The 24,368-nt window shown below is 40.8% G+C and overlaps 1 protein-coding gene across 1 annotated transcript in view; it reads right to left on the reverse strand.

The window, feature by feature from the left end:
* Positions 1 to 21,150, reverse strand: part of pole (polymerase (DNA directed), epsilon) — a 116,637-nt gene extending 95,487 nt beyond the window's left edge. The window contains exons 1-14 of the mRNA XM_080208184.1: positions 21,076 to 21,150; positions 17,614 to 17,749; positions 17,281 to 17,361; positions 13,441 to 13,485; positions 12,993 to 13,085; positions 12,746 to 12,900; positions 10,964 to 11,099; positions 10,327 to 10,407; positions 9,911 to 10,018; positions 7,567 to 7,677; positions 7,226 to 7,311; positions 3,575 to 3,694; positions 2,757 to 2,889; positions 1,934 to 2,047 (exon numbers count right to left, since the gene is read on the reverse strand). Coding sequence (XP_080064310.1) covers positions 1,934 to 2,047; positions 2,757 to 2,889; positions 3,575 to 3,694; positions 7,226 to 7,311; positions 7,567 to 7,677; positions 9,911 to 10,018; positions 10,327 to 10,407; positions 10,964 to 11,099; positions 12,746 to 12,900; positions 12,993 to 13,085; positions 13,441 to 13,485; positions 17,281 to 17,361; positions 17,614 to 17,749; positions 21,076 to 21,140 — 1,464 coding nt within the window. The 5' untranslated portion in view covers positions 21,141 to 21,150. The remainder of the gene's footprint in view (positions 1 to 1,933; positions 2,048 to 2,756; positions 2,890 to 3,574; positions 3,695 to 7,225; positions 7,312 to 7,566; positions 7,678 to 9,910; positions 10,019 to 10,326; positions 10,408 to 10,963; positions 11,100 to 12,745; positions 12,901 to 12,992; positions 13,086 to 13,440; positions 13,486 to 17,280; positions 17,362 to 17,613; positions 17,750 to 21,075) is intronic.
* Positions 21,151 to 24,368: the final 3,218 nt, after the last annotated feature.

Raw genomic sequence — 24,368 nt, forward strand, 5'->3', positions numbered from 1 at the left:
GACTGGGTTGGAGATGGGTGGATATAGGAGATTGTTTTAAATAAGGGTCATTAGCATTGGGGTGTCCCTGGTAAGGTAAATGGATATGGTACAATAATAATGTTTTTTTTTCCCCTTTTCATTCACAGGTTTTAAGTCGGTCCACCTCGTGTCCAACGAGGGGCATACACGCGATGGGTCGTACTGGGGCTGCTCTTGGTTGTTTGAGATTGGCCTTGTGCTTCATGTCGTTAGTGTGTGCCTAAACTGGACCAGATACTGGGCAAGACGACAGCTCAGTGACTATCGCTGATTGCTGTGCAGACACATGGATTTGGGCTGGTGTCTGTGGGAGTTTGCGCATTCTCCCCGTGCTTGCATGGGTTTTCTCCGGGTGCTCCGGTTTCCTCCCACACCCCAAAGATGTGCTGTTAGGCTGACTGGCAGGAATAAATTGTCCCTAAATCAGTTTCCCTCAATCTGGATGGCCATAAAACATTAGACAAGGGTCGTGGGTGGAGGGGGGAACTGGTGGCGTTGAGATGGCGGTGCGGGCTCGTTGGGCCGAAGGGCCTGTTTCCCGGGCTGTTTTTGTTCTTTGCTCTTTAAACCTTTGTATGTTGTAGAAGTCCCATACTCCTTGTTGAAATTTAACAATTCAAAAGCTGAGTCCCTATCTATCTCCCAATGCAAATTTCTAAATCTAATCTTTTCTTTTTAAATTCACTTCGCTATTGCCTCCTTCAAATCTATGGATTTAGTACCTTTCCTCCTTTTATCTCTCAACTTTCCCAGGTGTCACACACATATACAGCCTTCATTACAGAACACTACAATATTCCAGAAAAATATTTAAAAAAAAAATCCAACTGAGTACCTCAAAATCAGCTTTTAATGACTCACTTACGTTGGCGCCCAAATCTCTGCTCCTCCATAATACATAACTCTCCCCTTTAAGAAAATATTCCAATCCATCTTTCTCAGAGATCAAATGGATGGCCCATATGTAACAGGAGTTGGTCATTCTTGTTGAAAGCCCCATCACTGCAGGAGCTCCTCAACATAAACATTTCCAACTGTTTAGGTGCATGCAACCACATCACAAAAGATGCTACCATAATACCATAAGATATAGGAGCAGAATTAGGCCATTCAGCCCATCGAGACTGTGCTGCCATCCGATCATAGCTGTTATGTTTCTCAACCCCATTCTCCCATCTTCTTCCCGTGGCCCACTGTCATCTCAGTGGGCTGCAAGATTGAAATTGGGTTTGTTCACTAACCATGACTCGATGAATAAGATTAAATACATTTAACATATGCCAAATATTTCATACTGAGTTGTAGAAAATACTTAATTAATTGATCTTAATAGATGTGTCATCAACTTCAAATGATAAAAATAAAGAAATATTTACACTTTGACATGAGACTGGAGTGCACAGCTCTTACAGTCAATGTTTTGTGCAATCAGCACGCATCTAATTTTATGTATCACTCCAGTCATACCAGTAGGGAAAACTACATAGACAGAAACAACCAGAATCTGGCAACCCTGCGCGCAGGCAACTGTCAACAAAATATCTTACGGGCCACAATCAGAGCCCAGAAGGGCCACATGCCGCTCGAGCCACAGGCTGCCTACAAGGAACTTGCCAAGATCATTTCAACAACAGTTTCCTGCCCTGCTCTCCAACCACCAGGAAGAACAAGAATAGCAATGTCCTGTAAAAACCATTATCGCAAGTGCCATTCTGAGACTGATCTAGGACTACCTTTTCTTGTTCGCATGCATTTCCTACAAAGATCGTATAGGAGCTCCATGGAAGCAGCCATTCAAGACGACACACAAAAACCTCTCAAGTCAAGAATGATGGGCATTAAATGTGTAATTGCTGGCATCTCTAAACCGTGAGAACTTATTCAAGAAAAACTCAAGACATCATACACATACCTCATCAGGCTCCATGGGGATGATGGTACACAAAGCAAAAATGAAGGGGTGTACGTACTTCATGTACATGTAATAGGTAGCCACAGCATCAGAGACTGAATATGTCGCTAAAGTCTGCAACAGAAAATAAAACTCCATTAATATTCTAGGAACATATACTTCCACTGCCGTTTGATCAGAGATCTTAAAGATCTTGAAATGTTTAATTGTAAATGAAGTAATACAAATTATTTTAATTATATTCATTTTTACATTTCAGTTAAAATACAATTTAAAACATTCATAATGGAAAAATCTGTTTGTTAAGAAATTAAAAAAACATTTGCATTGGTCTAGTTGTAAACAGAGCTGTGAAATTGTAAACAGAGCTGTGAATTAGTAAACTAATCCCCAATCCTCACAAGAATAGTTTTTGGGCCTCACTTCTTCAATCGGGTCACTGTCTGTACGGAGTTGGCACGTTCTCCCCGTGTCTGTGTGGGTTTCCTCCCACATTCTGAAAGCTTGTACATTAGGTTGATTGGCCATGTTAAGTTCTCCCTCAGTGTACCCGAACAGGTGCTGGAGCATGGCGATTAGGGGATTTTCACAGTAACTTCTTGTAGTGTTAACGTAAGCCTACTTGTGACATTAATGAATAAACTTTAAACTAATAAATAACTTTCCAGCTCATCTGTTTTCCAGCAATTTAGCTTCATTTGAGATACCCTTGCTCTTTTTTCTAATACTCCAAGTTCTTTTAGCACTTTTCCACGAAATTATTAAAAAGCAGCCTGCAATTTCATCTTTTCTGGACATGTACTAGTTTATCTGTTGCTGTTACCTGTGGCTCCTCAGTGGCCATTCGGCACATATCTTCGGGGTCCAACTCCACAGGGTCATATCCCAGTTTGGCCTTAGCAGCAGCCTTCAAGTTTTGACTGCCCACAGGGAGGTAACTATCTCGTTTCACCCACCTGCCACAGAAAGAGCACTCAATTTAAAAGCTGATTTCAGGTTAACATCAGCAAAAATAGAGAGGAACTGCTGTACGTCATTCTCAGCACATGAAACAAAGATTCTGAAAAGAAAATGCAAGTATCTATGCACTGTCCTTTTAAGATGGGGCACCCCTCATTACATTTTAGTGTAGGTGTTGAGTTTTCTGTATCAATTTGTCCCAAAGTGCAGCAGGTACAAAAATCACTGCACACAACAATACTACGTGTGAGGGACCAATTTGTTTGACTCAACAACAACTTCTGATTATATAGTATCTTGAAAGTAGTAATCCTCCCAAAACAGTTCACGACAACATTATCAAAATTGGACACTTAAAACGCCTAAAGAGATAACAGGGCAAGAGTGTGCATGCGAGAGAACGCGAGCGCAAGACAGCACGCAAGTGGGAGCACGCGCAAAAGAGAGCACGGGAGGTGGATGAAAACATTTAGGGAATGGAATGCACTTATGAAATTCATGATGAAATATATCAAAGCCGACAAAAAGGAAAAGTTTCCGTTTTGGGGACAAAGTTGAAATTAAGCATTCTCAAATGAAACAAAGGAAAATGTATCCAATCTTAAGACACTTATATGAACTACATTATAATTAACTTCCCTTCTACAATTAAAGGGAACTGCATCAACCCAAATCCAATACCTGTAGCAGTCCATGTGAATGCTCTGACTAGCTTTGAACTCATTCTGAGTGTCCTTCTGAAAGCCAATCTCTTTGTACATGTTCAAACCATGCACGGCAGCTCGTGCCTCCACAAATGGCCTAGAAAGTAGAGCAAATGCAAATTACAGTTCTGAAGGAAATCTTGTACTTATACTGTCCTACTTCCCAGCGCAAATTAAACTATTGCAAACGTTACCATTGCATTGTGTATTCCCCGGACAAAGTATTCAGACATCTTGTGGCAGGAAATCAACATCGCAACTAACAAGCTGCATATCTGAGCGGGATATTCTTAATGGCAATCCGGTTCCATTAGTTTCCACAAAAGTGCGGAAGAAGGATTAGAAAAAGCTTGGACTGGATGAATTCCTGGAAAAAAGATTTTGCTTTGGTAGCAATTTTGACCCAACTAGAAATTAAAGTTAATGATACAGGCTGACACAGTGGTAAGCACTGCTGCCTCAACGCCAGGGACCCGGGTTCAATTCCTGGCTTGGGTCACTGTCTGTGTGGAGTCTGCAGGTTCTTCCCGTGTCTGCATGCGTTTCCTCCCACAGTCCAAAACAGGTGCTGGTTAGGTGCGCTGGTCATGCTAAATTTTCCCGCTGTGTACCCAAACAGGCACCGGAGTGTAGGGATGCTGGAATTTTCACAGTAACTTTATTGCAGTTTAATGTAAGCCTACTTGTGACACTAATAAATAAACTTTATACATGAAATTACATTATATTCATATTTGAGGTCAGACAAGGCTTTTAATTGTAAATTGCTGTAAGGAAATTGGAATACAAATAATTGTAAAATAGCAATCAAAATTCAGATGCATATGTACAGAATATACAGCAAAAAACAGGCCATTTGTCCCAAAAGCTCCACATTCCACTTAAAAGTCTCCTCTTTTCAACTATTCCAACAAACTTCTCTACTCATTTCTAACATCTTCCAGCTCTGATTGAAGGTCAGGGTTAGGGCCAGAAGTGCTCTGCCTCTCTGACCATTGGTGCTGTGTGACAGGGATCAATGCCTATACTCATAATTATGGAGGAAAATATTAGCCACATTAATAACTGCATCTAGTGAAAGGGTTAACAGGGACAAATCACCAAAGCTTATACGATGTTTAATTGCAGGATAGTAAGCAGCTAGTTCCACACATCTGACCTTCAGATAACGAAGAGAGAAAAGATACTATGCTGGGAGAAGGTCTTTAAATAATGCATTGGACAAGGGAGTGATCTATGTTCTAATATCCAGATACAGTTGGAATTCCTAAAGATAGGGGAAAACAATGCTCAATTGAGGCAAGTGAAAACCTCATTGCATATTATAATTAAGCAAATGCAGGTTGATTATGAATGGTTTTAAAAACTGTACTTTATATATGATGCTACATTAATTAATAATTGTGATTGGATGGAGATAACTCCTATTAGTGTTATAGGGGTTTACAGCTATGAAAACAGGCCCTTTGGCCCAAATTGTCCATGCTGCTCTGTTTTTAACCGTTAAGCTAGTCCCAGTTGCTGGTGTTTGGCCCATATCCCTCTCTATCAATCTTATCCACGTAACTGTCCAAACGCTTTTTAAAAGACAAAATTGTATTTGCCTCTACTATGACCTCTGGCAGCTCCTTCCAGGCATTCATCACCATGTGTGAGAGAAAGCATTGCCCCCTCACTAGACTTTGTTATATCTCGCCCCTCTCACCTTATACCTATGCCCTCTAGTTTTAAACTCCCCGACCTTTGGGAAAAGATGTTGACCATCTACGTTATCTATGCCCCTCATTATTTTATAGGCCTTAATAAGATCACCCCTAAGCCTCCTACACTCCAGGGAAAAAATCCCCAGTGTATCCAGCCTCTCCTTATAAATCAATGCATCAAAAATTCTGTTATTAGTATATGCTAATTACTTGTAATCGAGGCTGAGACTTTAATTGCCTTTGTATTTCTGAAATTTTCACCCCGAATATTTTCATTCACAGTCCTATAGTAATAGTGTATCATCTTAAACCACTCTGTGACTTCGTCTGGCTATTTGAGGGGAAACGATAGTTTTAAATTAAACAAGAAAACCATTGAAACAGCCCCATAACACTGTGTCACCTTCTGGGTGGTAAACACATTTGCTGTTTTCATTTAAGTACTAAGTAAGTGTTTCTTTTAATTATTCTCAGCCCCTCAGTTGCTAATTCAGCATGCTCATTGTGATTTATAATCCCATTCCAGAAGGGAAAATACATGCTAGAAATGCAGAGTGAACCCATCCAAGGAAACAGAAAATTCAGGATCATTGAGTTCTCTGGACAACAATACTGTAACATTCTTCACACGTACAACAATTGAATTAACATGGTCCCACACCAAATAAAAGCTCAAATTTCTGTACTTTATTCTATAAGTATAATTTGAGGCTCAAGTACAATTCTTTTTCATTTATATAGATGATCTGGAGGAGGGGGCTGAGTGTAGGGTGACGAAATTTGCTGATGACACGAAGATGAATGGAAAAGCAAATTGTGCGGACGGTGTGGAAAGTCTGCAGAGGGATCTGAATAGGCTGAGCGAGTGGGCGAGGACCTGGCAGATGGAGTACAATGTTAGCAAGTGTGAGGTTACCCATTTTGGCAGGAATAATAGTAGGAGGGATTACTATTTACAGGGCGAAAAGCTGCAGCATGCTACAGTGCAAAGGGACCTGGGGGTCCTTGTGCATGAGTCGCAAAAACCCAGTCTGCAGTTGCAGCAGGTGATCAAGAAGGTGAATGGTATGCTGGCCTTTATAGTGAGGGGGATAGAATATAAAAGCAGGGAGGTCTTGCTGCAACTGTACAGGGCACTGGTGAGGCCGCAGCTGGAGTACTGTATGCAGTTTTGGTCGCCGCACTTACGCAAGGAAATTTTGGCCTTGGAGGGAGTGCAGAGGAGGTTCACTAGGCTGATACCGGAGATGAGGGGGTTGGACTAAGAGAGACTAAATAGACTGGGTCTGTACTCATTGGAGTTTAGAAGGATGAGGGGGGATCTTATAGAGACGTATAAGATAATGAAAGGGATGGATAGGGTAGAGGTAGAGAGATTCTTCCTGCTCAGAAAGAACGGCAGGACTAGAGGGCACAGCCTCAAGATAAGGGGGAGTCAGTTTGGAACAGAGTTGAGGAGGAACTTCTTCACTCAAAGGGTGGTGAATCTCTGAAATTCTCTGCCTGTTGAAGTGGTGGAGGCTACCTCGCTAAATATATTTAAGACACGGGTAGATAAGTTTTTGACAGGCAAGGGAATTAAGGGTTCTGGGGAAAAAGCGGGAAAAGTGGAACTGAGCCACTTCAGATCAGCCATGATCTCATTGAATGGCGGGGCAGGCTTGAAAGGCTAGATGGCCTACTCCTGCTCTTATTTCTTATGTTCTTTTTCATTGAAAGATTGGCTGCTGCAACAGAGGGACTACAGGTACCTAGAGAAACAGGCAATTTTAATGTGCTGAATGGTTAATCTCTGCTTAATTTATCACTGGTAAGTCTCAGAAACGGTGACAATATCACATGGAGCAGATCTGAACAGATCACTGGTCCTAATTATAAAGATTCTAGGGCAATCATTGCAATATCAACAATAAAAACATACTCACCAATCAAAAGAGTCACCGTTATAAGTCACAAGTATGTTAGGTTTAGTTTCCTGGACGTGTTCAAACCATCTCCGAATTAAGCTCACCTAAAGCACAATAAAAAGTAAAACCCACCAGCTGTTTGCAGAACTCAAGTTTTTTCATAAGAAGTGATTTCTGTAAAGACAGTAAACTGCACAGAAGTAGCACTGGTGAAACTGGGTCTCCAGCTTTAAATGGCCAGCACTATACATAGCCTATAGCTCGGTTGGAAAAGCTAATCTAGTAAACAAAACATTTCAAATGAGCAGCATCGAAAAATATCAAATCAGTGAATAGTTAATCAAACAGATTTCACCCACCTCATCTGGTTCGTTAAATACACAAAAAGGGCCCTCATATTCTGGCTTCGGTGTAAACTCAAAATCTTCAATATCTTCAGATACAATTTCTCTGTTTGTAATCAAATACCCCTGAAAAGAGAGACAGAACTAAGTTTTAGGCACAGTGGTTATCATGGCGCCGGGAACCCCCCCGTTGCTGTCTATGTGAAGTTTGCACATTCTCCCAGTGTCTGCTTGGGTTTCCTCTGGGTGCTCCGGTTTCCTCCCACACTCCAAAGATGTGAGGGTTAGGTTGATTGGCCATGCTAAATTGCCCCTTACTAACCCAAGATATGTAGGTTATGTGGATTAGTGGGGTAAATGTGTAGGATTATGGGGCTAGGGTCTGAGTAAGATGCGCTGTTGGAGGGTCATTGCAGACTCAATGGACCAAATGGCCTCCTTCTGCACAGTAGGGATTCTATGATTTTATATGCTAGTCATTTCAAGGTATATTAATACAACAACAGCTGACAAGACTCCAACAACTTGAATTTGTATAACATGGGAAAACATTAAGATATATTAGAGACATAATTAGAAGAAAATAGACACCAAACAAAAATTAATATGAGGGGTAACTTCAGGCTGGGTTATATGATGTGTTTTAACAAGAGTCTTTAAAATGGATAGGGAAGTGTTGAGGGTTGTAGGGAAGAAATGATAGATCATGGGGTTTAGGTGGCTGAAGACACAGCTGTTAATGGTAGAGGGGTTGAGTAAGAGGCCACAGTTGGAGAAACCAAGGAGGGGGGAAAAGTGAATGGAAAGAGAGTTACAAAGGGAGAGGTGAATCCAGGAAGGATTTATGAGGATGAGGATGGGAAACCAAAAGCAAAGACACCAAAATAATCAAGTCAAGAGATGCTGGGATTTGTTTTTAAACAGAAAGTAGGCTACTATGAGACAACATTGAAGATGAAAATCAGCGGTCTTTGTGATTGAGAGGATATAGGATCAGTTCAGCCCATTTTTCAAGATGTGGAGCTCCCAAACAACTCAATTCAATGCCAAAAGCGGCGATTAAAATAGGTGACAAGGTTACACAGTTCGTGGCGAAGGCCGAAGACAAGTTTCAGTCTCACCAACATTTCCAAATTCAATTGCAGACTCAAGCTGTGGTGACGAAATGAGTATTTAATACGTCTCCTTTCCATACACATTCCATTATTGCTTGGTGCATTTTCCAAGCTCCTTTCTATGGGCTTGATTTTACCATTTTCATTCTAAGTGCTGAATCTGGATATAATGCAGATCCAACTTAGAAATCTGCTTTCAGGCATCCCCATGTGCATTCAGCCTGAAAAAAAAATCTCCAGTCCCATTGGCGCTCATGTCAGATCGTTCCCAGGCCTTAGAAAGCAGAGAAAGCAGCCCAGGAGCAAAAAGCAGGAGTGATGGTCCCCACAGGCATCACTGACCCCCTTATCCACTCCCCCGACTAACAACACACATCACTGTCCCCCTTATCCATCCCTTCACTACCCACACTCATCACTGTCCCCCTTATCTATTCCCCCACTACCCACACACATCAGTCCCCTTATTCACCCCCCCATTACCCACACACATCATGTCCCCTTATCCACACCCCCCACTACCCACACACATTACTGTCCCCCTTATCCACCCCCCACTACCTACACATATCACTGCCTCCCTTATCCACCTCCCCCCTACTACCCAGACTGATCACCACCCCTGCCCTCCTCCCCACCACTGATTGCCCACAGAGTGGCAGGAGACCCCCCAGCCCCCACCAGAGATATATCTGCCCTCCCAACAGAGGTCCATCTGCACTCCTGCGCCTGAGATACATCCTCCCCCCCCACCCCAACCACCAGAGATCTGCCTTCTCTCCCCCACCACCAGACAACAATCTGGCCTCATTCCCCTCCCCTCCCTGCCAACCAGAGAATGATCATCCCCGCCTCTCTCCTCCCCGCAACTGATCTGAGTCAGAGAGCCGTAGGAAGCACTGAACTCGCCTCTTCAGCAATTGGAGTGCCTGTTTCAGACTTTTATTTAGCAGGTTCACTATGGCGCGGTTCCGGATTTGCAAACGCGGTGGTAAAAGGCGAAATGCTGATAAAGTTGGGCAGCCAGTTCGTTAATTCAATTTAAATGCATGCAAATGCACTTAAATCGCTGTTGCTTCTGTTTTGGGCGTGAATTGAATTGCCGCCATTCCTGGGTTTCGATAAAGTGGCAATCTGTGCAGATGCAGGCAAGGATCACGTTAATGACCTCTCACCCTAGTTTACTACGTTTTCGCGCCCACGCAAATGGTAAAATCGGGCCCTACAGTTGTCACTGAACTAACCTGTCCATCAATCATGTAGGAAATCATCATGATCTGATCATTTTCAGGATCTGGGAATTTCAATGGCAATTTTGTAGTTTCAATGTCAAATGCCAAAACCACAGGATCCTGGAAAAGACAAATATAAATATTTCATTCACTGATAAATTTTCGAAGCAGAATTTGTTTGAAAACTGACAGAACTCTGGATTTTCACGTTTTCTATTAAGCTGACATTTATGCAAATTTCTAAAATCGCTGTTAGATCCAAGCAATTCCACTGTTAAAAAAAGACTCCTGGTGAGCTTGTAAGTGTCAAATTGTGTTCCTTCAAGTCAAAAATGCAACTCAATTTTATTGACAAAAGGCTCAGTTATCAGTGAACAAAACTTGGTCTATCAGATTTGGATAAATCTGTGCATTCATTTGCTACTTACTGGTCGCTCAACCAAGTCGTCCCTACGTATAATTTCAGGAGGATAGACACCACCACGAATTCGTATATTGTACCAATGTGCCTATGAAGTAAGATGAGAGTCAAACACGTCTAAAGAATCCTAATTAACCCACAGTCAGGTTGACACTTCCAAAAATAAACCACGTAACATTTACATTTAAAAACTTTCAAAAAAACTTTGCTTTACTCAGATTTTATCTAGATAAGTACAGATGCTTCTAATACTAATGGTAATCATCCAACAGGAGTCAACACTAGGGTTAGAACACCACAGTAATCTCTATTTCCTTAAATATATGTTGGGAAAATTCCAGCCCATGCACTCAAGTTAATTAAAACAGAAAGGGAAATTTAACCAAGGAATGCTTTCACACACCTCCAGGTTGCTCAGTCAAATGGTGCTGAAATAAGTTTGAGATCGGATTACTAGCTAATCTCTTTTCCACAAATGACACAAGACCCAGGAATTTATGGAGAGGAAGAAATTCAAAACTTCACAGAAATTACGCAATAACCCTGGATTTCAGATTCAATTAATTGCTTGCTTTGTATCATCCCAGAGAAAGCTTTATTTATATATCACTTAGTAAATACTAGCAAAACGTATATGCGCTCACCACTTGAATCTTTAGATCAATGGATACTCGAACGTGATAGGGTACATCATATTCTCGGATGTCAATTATGTTTTCCATTTGGTCAGAAATTTTTTTGGATGTTCCTTCTTCTGTCACATTGCCCCCAGCCAAGGCACTACCATTACAAATAAATATCATTAAATGTAACAATACAGAAATGCATTAAAGGGTTCAGCACCAAAGCGGATGCAAGAGCAGAGCAACTTGGGTTTACATTAAAATTATTAAAAGGTGACAAAACAGGTTGAGAGTGTAGTTAATTAAGCTTACAGTATCATAGGCTATATTAACAGGAGTATGAATTACAAGAGCAAGGAATTTATGTTGAATTTGTACAAGATGTCAACTACGCCCAGTTGTTTAGGAAAGATTAGTAATGGAAAGAGTGCAGGAAATATTCACGAGAGACAAAGAACTTCAGTTATGAAGACAGAATGGAGAAGCTGGGACTGCTCCTTGGAGAAAAGAAGGCTGAAAGGAGATTCGGCATAAGTGTTCAAAATCATGAAGGGTCTGGACAGATAGGTTGAAACAGTTTTCAGTTGTGAAGAGACACATTTTAAATCAATTGCCAAAAGAAAACCACATAAGGAAAAACTTTTTAATGCACTTAGTATGGCGGAGGCAGGTTCAACTGAGGCATTCAAAAGGGATTTAAACCAGAAAAGAAAGGATGTGCAAGGCTATGGGAAGGGATGAGGAAATGGATCTCTGTGAAATGCTTACATTGAGAGCCAGTGCAGACAAATGGGCCAAAAGCCCCTCTCCTGTGCTGTACCAATTCTGTGAATTGCCATGAGATCTTATTCAGTGAAGGGAGAGCTTTATAGAAACTTACCTACACACCACTGCACATTCAGTATTTTATTAATAAGCAATCTACAAATCACAAAAATGATCTATAAAAGATAACTAAATATTGACATGTGATTTTAGTTGTAAATTTTTCTATCCTATTTAGTCTGCTTTGTTTTTCAGTAGTTGGGATTGGGCAGCTGTATTTTATCTTTTGAGGAAACAGGAGAGGCAAAAAAAAACTTAAGTGCAAAACACCATCATGCCACACCTTCCAAACTATTTTGATAAAAGGTGGACCATACCTAACTTGATCTTTTTTCTTGTTTTTAGCAAGTGGCAAACTTGCTGCTAAATTTGTTCAATTTGTATTCACAACAACAGTATTCACTGTTGTAAGTTAGGAAACACAGTCATTTTGGTGTGTACATTTAAATGCATTAAAGAAGCGGATAATAATAAAGAAAAAGTCACCAAGCAAGTGCCCACAATCAGCAATATGCATTAACCAGATTATTTTTTGTGATGTTGATTGAGGGGTAAATATTGATCAGGATACTGGGGATAATTCCCTAGTTGATTTTTGAAATGGTTCCATGGGATTTTTTTTATGCCTGAGAATGCAGATGGGTCACTAGAATAAGAAATTGAATTCTTCAAAATTGCTCCTTGTTGTAGCAGCATTTGTTTCAAAAACTGCATTTCGGTCTCGAAGAAAACTAACAAATATGTTTAAATGTTATGTTCCAGGCTTTAAGCTAATCTATATCTGAAGGATTCATCAATATTTATGATGTGTGGATATTTATTATGGCAATTCCAGGACACTCCGTTGCAACTCAAGAGTGTTATTTATTACAAAATTAGCGTTAGAGAACATTGAAAAATTATAGGAGATGGTAAACGTAGAAATGAGGTATTGCAATGATAAAAACATGACAGTAACGCCATCAATGGTGGAATTACCTGGATAACATAACAGTATAGGCATCATTTGATTTCTCCCTCTCCTTGTTTTTCCTTACAGCTGGTGAAATCTCTTTTCGAACTTTTACCAAGTCATCAACTGTATTAAAAGCGAGCTTAATGTAGATTCTCTTCAAGCCAACTAAGTGATTAGGCTATAGGAAAAACAATTTAAAAGATTATATGATACCACCCAAACCTTTGTGAGAGCAGCAAAAGGAAGCAGAGTGCAAGAACAAAAACTCACCAGATCCAAATCCTCTTTTGGAATGGTTGATATTTTACTTATTTTGCCTTGAAATTTCTTGGATAAGAATGATGAAACCTCGCGCTCACAGCCCTGTTTTGTTTGAAAGAAAAGTTATTTTCACTTGAATCTACTATATGATTAAGTTTTCTATTTAAAAAAATCCTTTGGCCATATAATCAAAGCAATCATTATTCTTAAAACTGCTCAAAAACATTTTCTGTCCTATTAGAGTGGCAATTTATTTAAAACACAGCCAGCAGCATTCCACAATCCGAAGCTGCATTCATACCCAAGCAGTTAAATTTTTGCTGAAAAATCAAAAGTTATAAACAAAAATTTTTGGAAGTTGCCTTATATATTGAGTATACGTGTGCATAAAAATACTTCTGCTACATATGTTTGACTTATTTTCATTTTTGGCAAAGTTCATGGGTGATCTACAAACCTTTTTTGTGGCAATGTAGAAGTAAGGATTGAACGGTAGAGCAACCTGAAAAAACAAGAAAATTGAATAAATTGGGTCAAATGTTTTTCTTTCACAGTTTATTGCCAAAGGCAAATAAGAACAATAGGAAGAGGTGAAAAAAAAATTTAAAAAACTCTTTGCGCCTATTTTAACCAGTTCGGTATTGTTTACACATGCTCTGTTTTTGTTATTTTAACATTAAAATCTGTCTCAAATTCAGGCACATCTATTCACTGATGCAAGCAAAGCAAAGTAAAGCGAACTAATTAGCAAGCCAGTACCCATCCTGTGATTCTGATAGTCAATTTAATGGCACTTGGCAATTCAAGATTATTACATTTGCTTCTTTTGCAAATCATTTTAAATTTGTGCCCTCTCATTCTTGATCCTTTTACAAGTGAGAGCAGTTTATCCGTATGTACTCTGTCTAGCCCCTTCATGATTTTGAACATCTCGAATAAATCTCCTCATAGCCTTTTCTCTCCAAAGAGAACAGGCCCCAACCCCTCCAATCTGTCCTCATAAGTGAATTTCCTCATCTCTGGAACCATTTTTGTAAACATCTTCTGCACCGTCTCCAACATGTTCACATCCTTCCTGAGGTGCAGCATCCAGAACTGTACACAATATTCCAACTAAGGTCTAACTCTTAAATCAGCCTCGCAGGTGGAAGAGGTGGTCAAGAAGGCCTATGGTGTACTGGCCTTCATAAATCGAGGGATTGAGTTTAGGAGTCGGAAGGTAATGCTGCAACTTTATAAGACCCTTGTCAGGCCTCATTTGGAGTACTGTGCGCAGTTCTGGTCGCCTCACTACAGGAAAGACGTAGAAGCTATTGAAAGGGTACAGAGGAGATTTACAAGGATGTTGCCTGGACTGGGAGGCATGCCTTATGAAGTCAGGTTGAGGGAACTGGGTCTCTTTTCCCTGGAGAGACGTAGGTTGAGAGGCGACCTGATAGAGGTTTATAAAATGTTGAGAGGAATAGATAGGGTGGATTCTCAGAGGCTATTTCCCCGGGTTGTAATGGTCGCTACGAGAGGACACAGGTTTAAGGTGCGGGGAGGAAAGTACAGAAGTGATGTTAGGGGTAAGTTTTTCACTCAGAGGGTGGTGAGTGAATGGAATCGGCTGCCGTCAGTGGTGGTGGAGGCGAACTCGCTGGGGTCTTTTAAAAGACTTCTGGATGAGTATATGGGGTTTTATGGGATTGGGGGGTTATAGATAGGTGTTGATGTGATCGGCGCAACTCGTGGGCTGAAGGGCCTGTTTGTGCTGTAGTGTTCTATGTCTATGTCTATGTTAACTAGTGTCTTGCATAAGTTCAGAGTAACGTTCTTGTTCTTGTACCCTATGTCATCTTTACAATACTATACGCTTTGTTACCTCTACCTCTCCTGCCCTTTTTAATGGCATAAGCACGTGTACACCCAGGTCCCTCTACCCCTGCATGCCCTTCACAGATATAGCCTTATTTTGTCTTGTCTGTCCATGTTCTTTCTACAAAATAAATCACTTCGCACTTCTTCATATTGAACTTCTTCTGCCATCCATCCACCATCCTTTTGGAGGTTCTACACTGCCCTCCTCGGTTTATAATGCTCCCAAGTTTTGCATCATTTGCAAACTCTGAAATTGGCCCCTGCATACCAAGATTTAAATATATTATCAGGGAAAACAAAGGTCCCAATATCAACCACTGGGGAACTTCACTACAAACTTCCCTCCAGCCCAAAAAATAATGATTAACCATCATTCACTATTTCCTATTCCTCAGCCAATTCTGTATCCACATTGTCCTTTTTATTCTATGAGTTATAATTGCTCTCAAGTCTGTTGTGCGGCACCATATTGAATACCTTTTAAAAGGCCATATACATATCCAGCACTATTCTCATTGACTTTTTCTGTTACCTCTTCAAATAACTCTAGCAAATTAGTTGAACACACTGTGCCTGAACGTTTTGTTTTTTTGAAGGTAGCCCATCGTTAGTTGCAGATTTTCCCATCAAGTGTTCATTCCACTCTGTCCGGGCTAGCTCCATTCTTGCCCCACAGAAATCAGCTTTCTCCCAAATGATTATTTTTGCTCTGGATTGCCCACTATCCTTTTGTACCATCATCCTAAACTTTATGATACCCACAATTACCGTCTCCTAAACGTTCCCCCATTGATACTTGATCTAACCGGCCCACTTTCGCTCCATGAATCAGATCCATTAGTGTCTTTTTTCTTGCTGGACTGGACACATACTGCTGTAGAAAATCCTCCTGAACACAACCTTGAATCATTTTCCCCTCATCGTCTTTTGCACTAGCACTACCCAGTTTGCATCTCTCTGTAACTTCCCTGCAGATTTGTTCTTTTAAATTCTTCCCACCAGTCAGTCAATGGACCTCACCAAGACGTTAGATTGCACCCAATTTAGTTCTTTAGCTCTAGTCAAATATTCCTGAATCCTCTGGAACATCCTTTTTCTCCGGCACAGCAACGCTCTGCTTAACCAATACCGCCTTTCCCATATTTACTGAACATCTTATTAGCCAAGAATTTAATAGTCAGTCCTGCTCTTCCATAAGCTACGTTTCCGTTATTGCCGCAACGTTATAATTCCGCACGACAATTTGGGCCTGTAACTGTGAATATAACCCCCTAAATATGCAATAATTATTTTAAAAATTGAGGCTGGATTCATACGCATATGGATGAAATAGTTTGGGCTTATACTCGCTGGAGTTTAGAAGATTGAGGGGGATCTGACCAAGGTACATAAAATTCTAAAATGGATTGATAAAGTAAATGTGGACCAAATGTTACCCCTTGTGGGACAAGCTACAACAAGAAGTCATGGGCAGAGGTTGAGTGGTGGTGGATTTAAAACTGAGATGAGAACTATTTCTCGCAGAGGGTGGTGAATTTGTGGAGCTCGCTGCCCTGTGGAGTCTGAATCATTAAATAGTTTCAAGAAGGAGATAGATACATTTTTGATTTAAAAAAAAAACTGGTTAAGGGGATATAAGGAACAGATAGGGAGGTGGATTTGAGATCGGGGGAGATTAGCAGTGATCTGATTGAATGACAGAGCAGGCTCAAGTGGCTGAACTGCCGACTGCTGTTCCTAATTCCTATGTTTCAATGCAGATTATAGGCCTGAACATACATTTTAACATCCAGATATGCTGGGACAACTTGTATGTCATGATAAATAATTGAGTTGGAGATCACAAGATTACATTGAGGATTTCAAACATAGAAAAAGAAAAACTGAAGTATTGAAATTAAAATTTGATGCCCCATATACATTGTATAGAGAGGGAACATTTTACTGCATGAACATCTCATAAGTTGACCAATTTTCATTATACTGCAGTCAACATAATTAATTCCAAGATGATGAATTCAATTATAACCCTACAAATCAGTAACTAGTCACAAAGAGTAACTGAAGGGGATGTATCCTGTTTCAAATTAATTTCAGGGACAGATTAGGCACAATTTGACTGAATGACAGAATAGACTTGAATAGCCTGTTTCTCTTCCTATGTAATAAGTGATTAGATACTCCAACAAGTACATATCAATATGTTTACACACTATTGCTCCTACTATTTTGGATTCAAGGTATCAATGAGAGATGCAGTACAAGTGCTATAACAGAGGATATAATATAAAATGACCAAAATGCCACATTAAAAAAGGTAACCCTTCTACAATGTGACTGTTTGATTTTTCTTTAATGGAGTTCCAAGGTAACTCTTGATCTAGGTGTACAAGGTAGAGTGGTAGGGGTAAGCGTGCTTACATATATTGTTACACACCTTAAACCTGCTCCCATCTTCCTCGACAAAATAATAATCCACAGCACTAATCATTCTCTTGTCTTCATCCAAGATTTCAGCCTATAAATCAAAATTAATGTACATTCAGAACTGTAAATGGCAATTATTAAACAGATCAAAAATATGTCATGTCGGTTAACTTTTACTCCGATGCATACAAGTTATTTGATTCCATGAAGCCTGAAGAAGTACTCAGTTACTGTAAACCATATAAACAACAGATATGTGTAATCTGAATTATCAAAACATCCAGGGTTACAGTGTAGCAATCATTTCAAACAGAACCAAGGTAATCTCAGAAGGATAACTGACTGGGTGCATGTTGATAAGCCAACCAGTCTTCTCGCCTGGATCCTTGAGACGGTCAAATCCAAATCTCGCATCCAACTCATCTGTGTACTGACTGCGCTCCAGGCGCTTGAGTGCAGGAAGGGAGGAGCCATCATCACTGGGAGAACAAAAACATAAGAAGTAGATTGATGTAATGTGTAACATCCATTTCACAATTTAACACAAGAGTGGAGATGGATGTTTACTTGCTCCTACTATTTTGGATTCAAGGTATCAATGAGAGATGCAGTCCCAATCCTGCACTTCAGAAGTAGAAATGGGCGAAAGCTTCAATTATTTAGGTGTCCAGATCACCAACAACCTGGTCTTGCCTCCCCATGCTGACACTATAGTTAAGAAAGCCCACCAATGTCTCTACTTTCTCAGACTGAGGAAATTTGGCATGTCAGCCAAGACTCTCACCAATGTTTACAGATGCACCATAGAAAGCATTCTTTCTGGTTGTATCACAGTTTGGTATGGCTCCTCCTCTGTCCAAGACTGCAAGAAACTACAAAAGGCAGCCAAAACTATCATTCAAACCAGCTTCCCATCCATTGACTCTGTCTGTACTTCCTGCTGCTTCAGCAAAGCAGCCAGCATAACTAAGGACCCCACGCACCCCAGACACTCTCTTCCACCTTTTTCCACCAGGAAAAAGGTACAAAAGTCTGAGGTCGCGTACTAACTGACCTCAAGAATTGCTTCTTCTCTGCTGCCAGGCTTTTGAATGGACCTACTTCGCATTAAGTTGATCTTTCTCTACACCCTAGCTATGACTGCATCACTTCATTCTGTACTCGTTTCCTTCTTTATGTACGGTGTGCTTTGTCTGTAAAGTGCACAAGGAACAATCTTTTCACTGTATACGAATACACGTGACAATAATAAATCAAATCAAAACTATATTTCATTCAATGGTTGCAAAGCAATTTCAGACATCACAAAGTCATGAAAGATATTATTTAAATTCAAGATTTATTTTATCCATAATAAAAATGTCATTGGCACGTATTAACGCTGCATGTCCTGCTCGGTATACCTACAGTATTGACGCTCAACAGTGAATCAGAGACTTTATACCAAATAGCAACAAAAAAAGGTCTTCAAGCTGAAATTTTAACTCTTTCTGCACAGATGCTCCCCGACATTCCAGCATTTTGTTTTTCCACTACAGTGACATCAGAAACAATTTTTAGTAGCATGAGTACAAATTACATTTTATTTAAATTTTGGAAAGGGAACAGGGGTTGAAGGTGGAATTATAGATTGTGACAAGATGGTTCAAGGATTTTTTAAATATATTTGAAGATGATGACTGAATAGCACAATTTTTCAAAGGGGGTACAAGAACAGAGAGATCTCAGGATTCAGATACTCAAATCTTAATAGGTGGCAGGGCATATTATCACAGAATCATTAAGGAGGTAGCTTGACCCAACTTGTCTACACTAGCTCTCCAAATGAGCAATATGCCTTGGCTGGGCGGGTGGGGGGTGGTGGAGGTGTCTTTCAGGTCAAAGCAAGTAAACAAACACAAATTACATTAGGACAAAGAAAAAGTGGGCGGCTCCCCAAAAGGAGGGGGAATGGCTTGAACAGAAACAAAAAGCACAAAGGAAACTTAAGACACGTCCATTAATAGAATCCCTACAGTAAGGAAGGAGGCCATTTGGCCCATCAAGTCTGCACTCGATGGGCTACAATCCCACTCAGGCCCCATTCCCGAAACTCCACACATTTACCCTGCTTATTCCCCTTACACTAAGGTCAATTTAACATGACCAATCAACCACATCTTTAGATGTTGAAGGAAACCCACGCAGACACAGGGAGAAAATGCAAGCTCCATACAGACAGTGATCTGAGGCTGGAAGTGAATCTGGACCTTTGGCGCTGTGAGGCTGCAGTGCTAATCACTGTGTCGCCCCCATTCTCCTGCTTTTTCCTTGTACCCTTGCACATTGTCCTTATTCAAACAATCAAGATTTGATAATATTGATAAGATTTCATAAATAGAGGTACCGAGTACAAAAACAATGAAGTTATGGTTAGTGTTTTTAAAACTACTGGTTCAGCCTCAAATGGGAGTACAAGTCCAATTCTGGGCACTATAGTTTAAGAAGGATACATAAAACCTGGACAAAGTGGAATGGTTTACAAATGGTACCAGAAAGTTCTGGGCACAATCTTACTGGCCGTTTCATTTGTCACCTGTATTGGTATACAGTGAAAAGTATTGTTTCTTGTCTGTATAGTACACAAGAAACAATACTTTGCATTGTACACCAGCACACGCGACAATGATAAATCAAATAAAATCATTCACGCCACACTCCCTCTGCAGCGTAATCAGAGAATTTGGCACCCAGCCAAATCCCACCAGCAATGAATGGTGATCACATTTCAGTCTGAGAATCTGGGATTGTTTCCTCACTGAAAATAATAGATTCAACACATCCATTCAAAATCATGTGGGTTTTTGGTACAGCAGGTAAAGTAGGCATGAACTGTTTCCGTGAACAGGAGCCTCAATATCCAAAGGCCAGATTTAGCATAGTTGACAAGAGAATCAGAAACTAGAAGCCCATTTTTTAAAAAAATAAATGCAACAAGTTATTGGGAAATGCATTGCCTGAAACTAGAGTGGAATTGGATCTCTATTTAAAAATAAGAAATTTGAAGGAGGTTATGGGGCAAGAGCAGAGAAGTGGAACAAATTGGATACATCTGTCAAACTGACAGGCACAATAAGCTGGATGGCCTTTTTTCTATGCTGCAGGGTGGTTTGAAACTTGCAGGGCAGCTTGGGAGGACCACTTACAATACTGGCTAAAATTGCAGTCAGGAAGTTGTAGTACTAAGACAGATAAAATGCCTCTAATGGGAGACACTGGCACCAACCTTTCCAGTTATAAGATTATGTCGAATAGTTAACTAGTGATGGTGTAGGATGTAAACACTGGGTTACTGGAATGGCAAGTACAGTAGGCTGGCATGGTAGCAGTGGTTAGCACCGCTGCTTCACAGCTGCAGGGACCTGGGTTCAATTCCTGGCTTGGGTCGCTGTCTGTGTGGCGTTTGCACATTCCCCTCATGTCTGCATGGGTTTCCTCCGGGTGCTCCAGTTTCCTCCCAGAGTTCAAGGATGTGCGGGTTAGTTTGATTGACCATTCTAAAAATTACTCTTAATGCCCTGAGATGCGTAGGTTAGAGGGACTAGCGGGTAAAATATATAGGGTAGGGGCCTGGGTGGGATTATGGTTGGTGCAGACTCGATGGGCTGAATGGCCTCTTTTTATACTGTAGGGATTCTATGATTTTATGAGTGGTCAGACTGCAGTGAGAGTGCGGGGGTTGCTGCTGTCAATTATCACTGGGTCGGCAGGCCCTGCGGTGGGAGCTGCCTCCCCTCCCCTCAGGGAGCTGGTGCGGGTAACTCACGAGTAGTTGGTGTCGGCCCCCTGCCCGCGCTCCGCTCTCAGTCTGCCGCTATTCTCCAGCACCATCTCCCCACCATTCGCGCGCTCTCCAACCTCTCGCGGCACCTAACATCGCGAGACCACCCACCCCCGCACTGATTGGACCATAGTAGGAGCTTTCCGATTGGACCATAGTAGAAGCTCTCTGATTGGACCATACCAGGAGTTTTCTGATTGGACGAAAGCATGAGCTTTCCGATTGGACCATAGCAGAAGCCCTCCGATTGGACTATAGCAGGAGCTTTGTGACTGGATGACAACACGTCGCCGCCTCAGAATCAGTACCGTATTTCCCCGAGTAGAGTGGGGCAGGCGGGGTGTAAGTGGGGCGGAGCGGAGACCTAGCACAGGAGGCGAGGCATCAATCCATCTCTGTATAGTAATGAGTGAGAAACTTCTGCCTCTCATTCTATCTTTGTCATGATGTGGAGATGCCGGCGTTGGACTGGAGTAAAACTCAGTGTTCCGAAAGCTAGTAGCTTTGGTGACCAAACAAACCTGTTGGAATTTAACCTGGTGTTGTGAGACTTCTTACTCTCATTCTATCTAGCATGTTACATGTAGGCATTTGGCTAAAAATATTGGCAGCATGGTGGCCAACGTTGCTGCCTCACAGATTTCCAGCTTCGTTCACTGTGTAGAATTTGCATGTTCTCCACGTTGTCTGCATGAGTTTCCTCTGGGTTCTCCGGTTTCCTCTCACAGTCCAAAAGATGTGCTGGTTAGGTGCATTGGCCATGCTAAGTTGTCCCTCACTGTACCCAAACAGGCACCAGAATGTGGCGACTAGGGGATTTTCACAATAACTTCATTGCAGTGTTAATGTGACTAATAAGTAAACTTTACTTATTATTTTATTTGTGGGACATGGGCATCTCTAGCTGGCCATCATTTATTATCCATCCCTAGGTTGTCTTGGAGGGCAGCTTAGAGTCAACCACATTGCTGTAGCTCTGGAGTCACATGTAGGGCAGACCAGGTAAGGACAGCAGATTTTCTTCTCTAAAGGATGTTAGTGAACCAGATAGGTTTTTCCAACAATCAACAATGGCTTCAGTACATTCCTAATTTCAGATTTTTAAAATTGGATTCAAATTCCACCATCACCACTGGTGGGATTTGAAGCTGGATCCCCAGAAGATTGGCTGAGTTTCTGGATTAATACTCTAGCAATAATGCCACTAGGCCATTGCCTCCCCATGTAAATCTCAGTGATGATTTGAACTTGTGACCAGACCAGAACTCTGCCTAACAATAAGTTTTGTTGGTAAGACTGTTTATTATTAAACAAAAGTCCAGGCTGTTTTACTGGGAAGAAGATGTAAGATGTTCACACTTGGTGACAATGGCAGCAATATCTGCGTTTACAGTGATCAGATGGTATCTCCAACATCCTAGGAAATTGCTGAGAATATCAAGTTGTAAATGGTTACACTTTAAGCTGTCCAGTTATTGCTAAGCTAAAAGGGAGTTGGGGTTAAAAGAGTGACTGATTAGCTTTTATACCTGGATTCAGGTTTCTTGTGATTCAGGTTGCCATTGAGATGTATTTTGAGAGACGAGGACTTTCTAAGATATCCCTGAAAACTTAGACACAAGTTGTCCATGTGAGAGGGAATAGCCAGCAGCTGAAATTTACTAGAGTTCACTGCACAATAATGTGAATGTGAGCTTGCAGTTAGATTGAAAATACTAAATCTGTGAGGATTTGAAATGTGGCAGAAAGATTTGCCTAGCTTGTGTTTGAGAGAGTAAAAATCCTCACTGTGAAAGACTGTTCTAGGGTTAAAAGTTATCAGGCTGGGAAAGGAAAAGAATGGAAGTAAACCCTTGGAAGCCAAGAATCATTGGGAATTTGTTCCAGGAAAATCAAATGACTAGGAACAATGTAAAGTGAGTTTTGTTGTTGTGTTAAATGTGAAACTTCTGTCACTTAATGTATAAATCACTTTTAAAAATAGTGTTTAGTCTGTTGCAGTAAAAGTCCCCAAGCATATCATCTTGTTTCATCCTTTCAGCTATCAATTGGAAATCTGAACTTTTAAATAAAGTCATCAATTTGTAAGGGGATTGTAATGATGCTAACCAAATTAGTCACAAAAGCTAAGAAATGCAAAAACACTGGATTTATTATAGTCCTTTAGTTGCTTGAACATTTGTTCCTAAATTTTGCACAAAATCTTATATAAATTTCCAGTTTGTTTAGAAAAAATCCTGGTACACAACTGTACATTGGGCTGAAACATCAACAGGTGATGTTGTATAATCATGAATGGCACAAGAGGAGGCCATTCAGACCATCAAGATAATGCTAGCTCTGTATAACTTAATTTCCTGTGTTTATTTCCAAGATATTAACTATGGTTATCGTGCATTAAAAAAAATTAAGTTAAAAACAAGTCCGCATCAAATCAACTGCATGTCATAATTAGGATCATAGAAGAATTTAGGAATAACAGTAGGCCATTCAACCCCTCGAGCCTATTCCACCATTCAATAAGATAATGGCTGATCTGTGGTCTAACTCCATGTACCTGCCCTAGGCCCATATCCCTTGCTACTCCTGCTCAATAAAAATGTGTCTATCTCAGACTTAAACCTAACAATTGAACCAGCGTCCACTGCAGTTGAAGAAAATAATAGAAGGCGGAGACTATTAAGCTTCTGTAGATGTCAATGCATCACAGTGTCCTTTTTAGGTTTTCCCTTTAAGCACCTATCCTAAAACATTTTGCAAGTCACCTACTATATTGTGTGTGCAAGGGATGTTTGTATGATCAATCATTTGAGAGTGATTTTTAAAGAACATAGTCGATTGTTTTCATTTTCAAACTCCTTTCTCTTGCTGAGGTTGGATTTAGCATTTTGCTGGTGGCTTCTACAGGAAGCAATGTTTTATGACTAGGTTTCATTGCTAACTATGGGATGCCACTCAGTATGGTCCCAGTGTTTTTGAGGCGACTGATGGACACATGTCTTGCTGGTGTCCAACTTCAGAGCCATTGTCTTCTTGCTAGGGTAATCTGCCTCAAACATCAGATTTTGTGCACTTAGAGAAATGATGTCCTAAGCCAGCTGAAGCTCATGATACCTTCATTTCGATTAGCTTATTAGCCAAGACAAGGTGCTAGGGTATGCCTGCCAGTGTGAATTACCAGTTAGTTGCAGACATAGCTGAGAGCTGAAGACACTGTTGGATACCTGTGAGTCTTACCCACATTAAAAACTGAAGTATGCAGCTGGCATACTGAAATC

The sequence above is a fragment of the Carcharhinus amblyrhynchos genome, chromosome 20, assembly GCF_965287045.1.
Source record: "Carcharhinus amblyrhynchos chromosome 20, sCarAmb.v2.hapA, whole genome shotgun sequence".
NCBI classification, from domain to species: domain Eukaryota; kingdom Metazoa; phylum Chordata; class Chondrichthyes; order Carcharhiniformes; family Carcharhinidae; genus Carcharhinus; species Carcharhinus amblyrhynchos.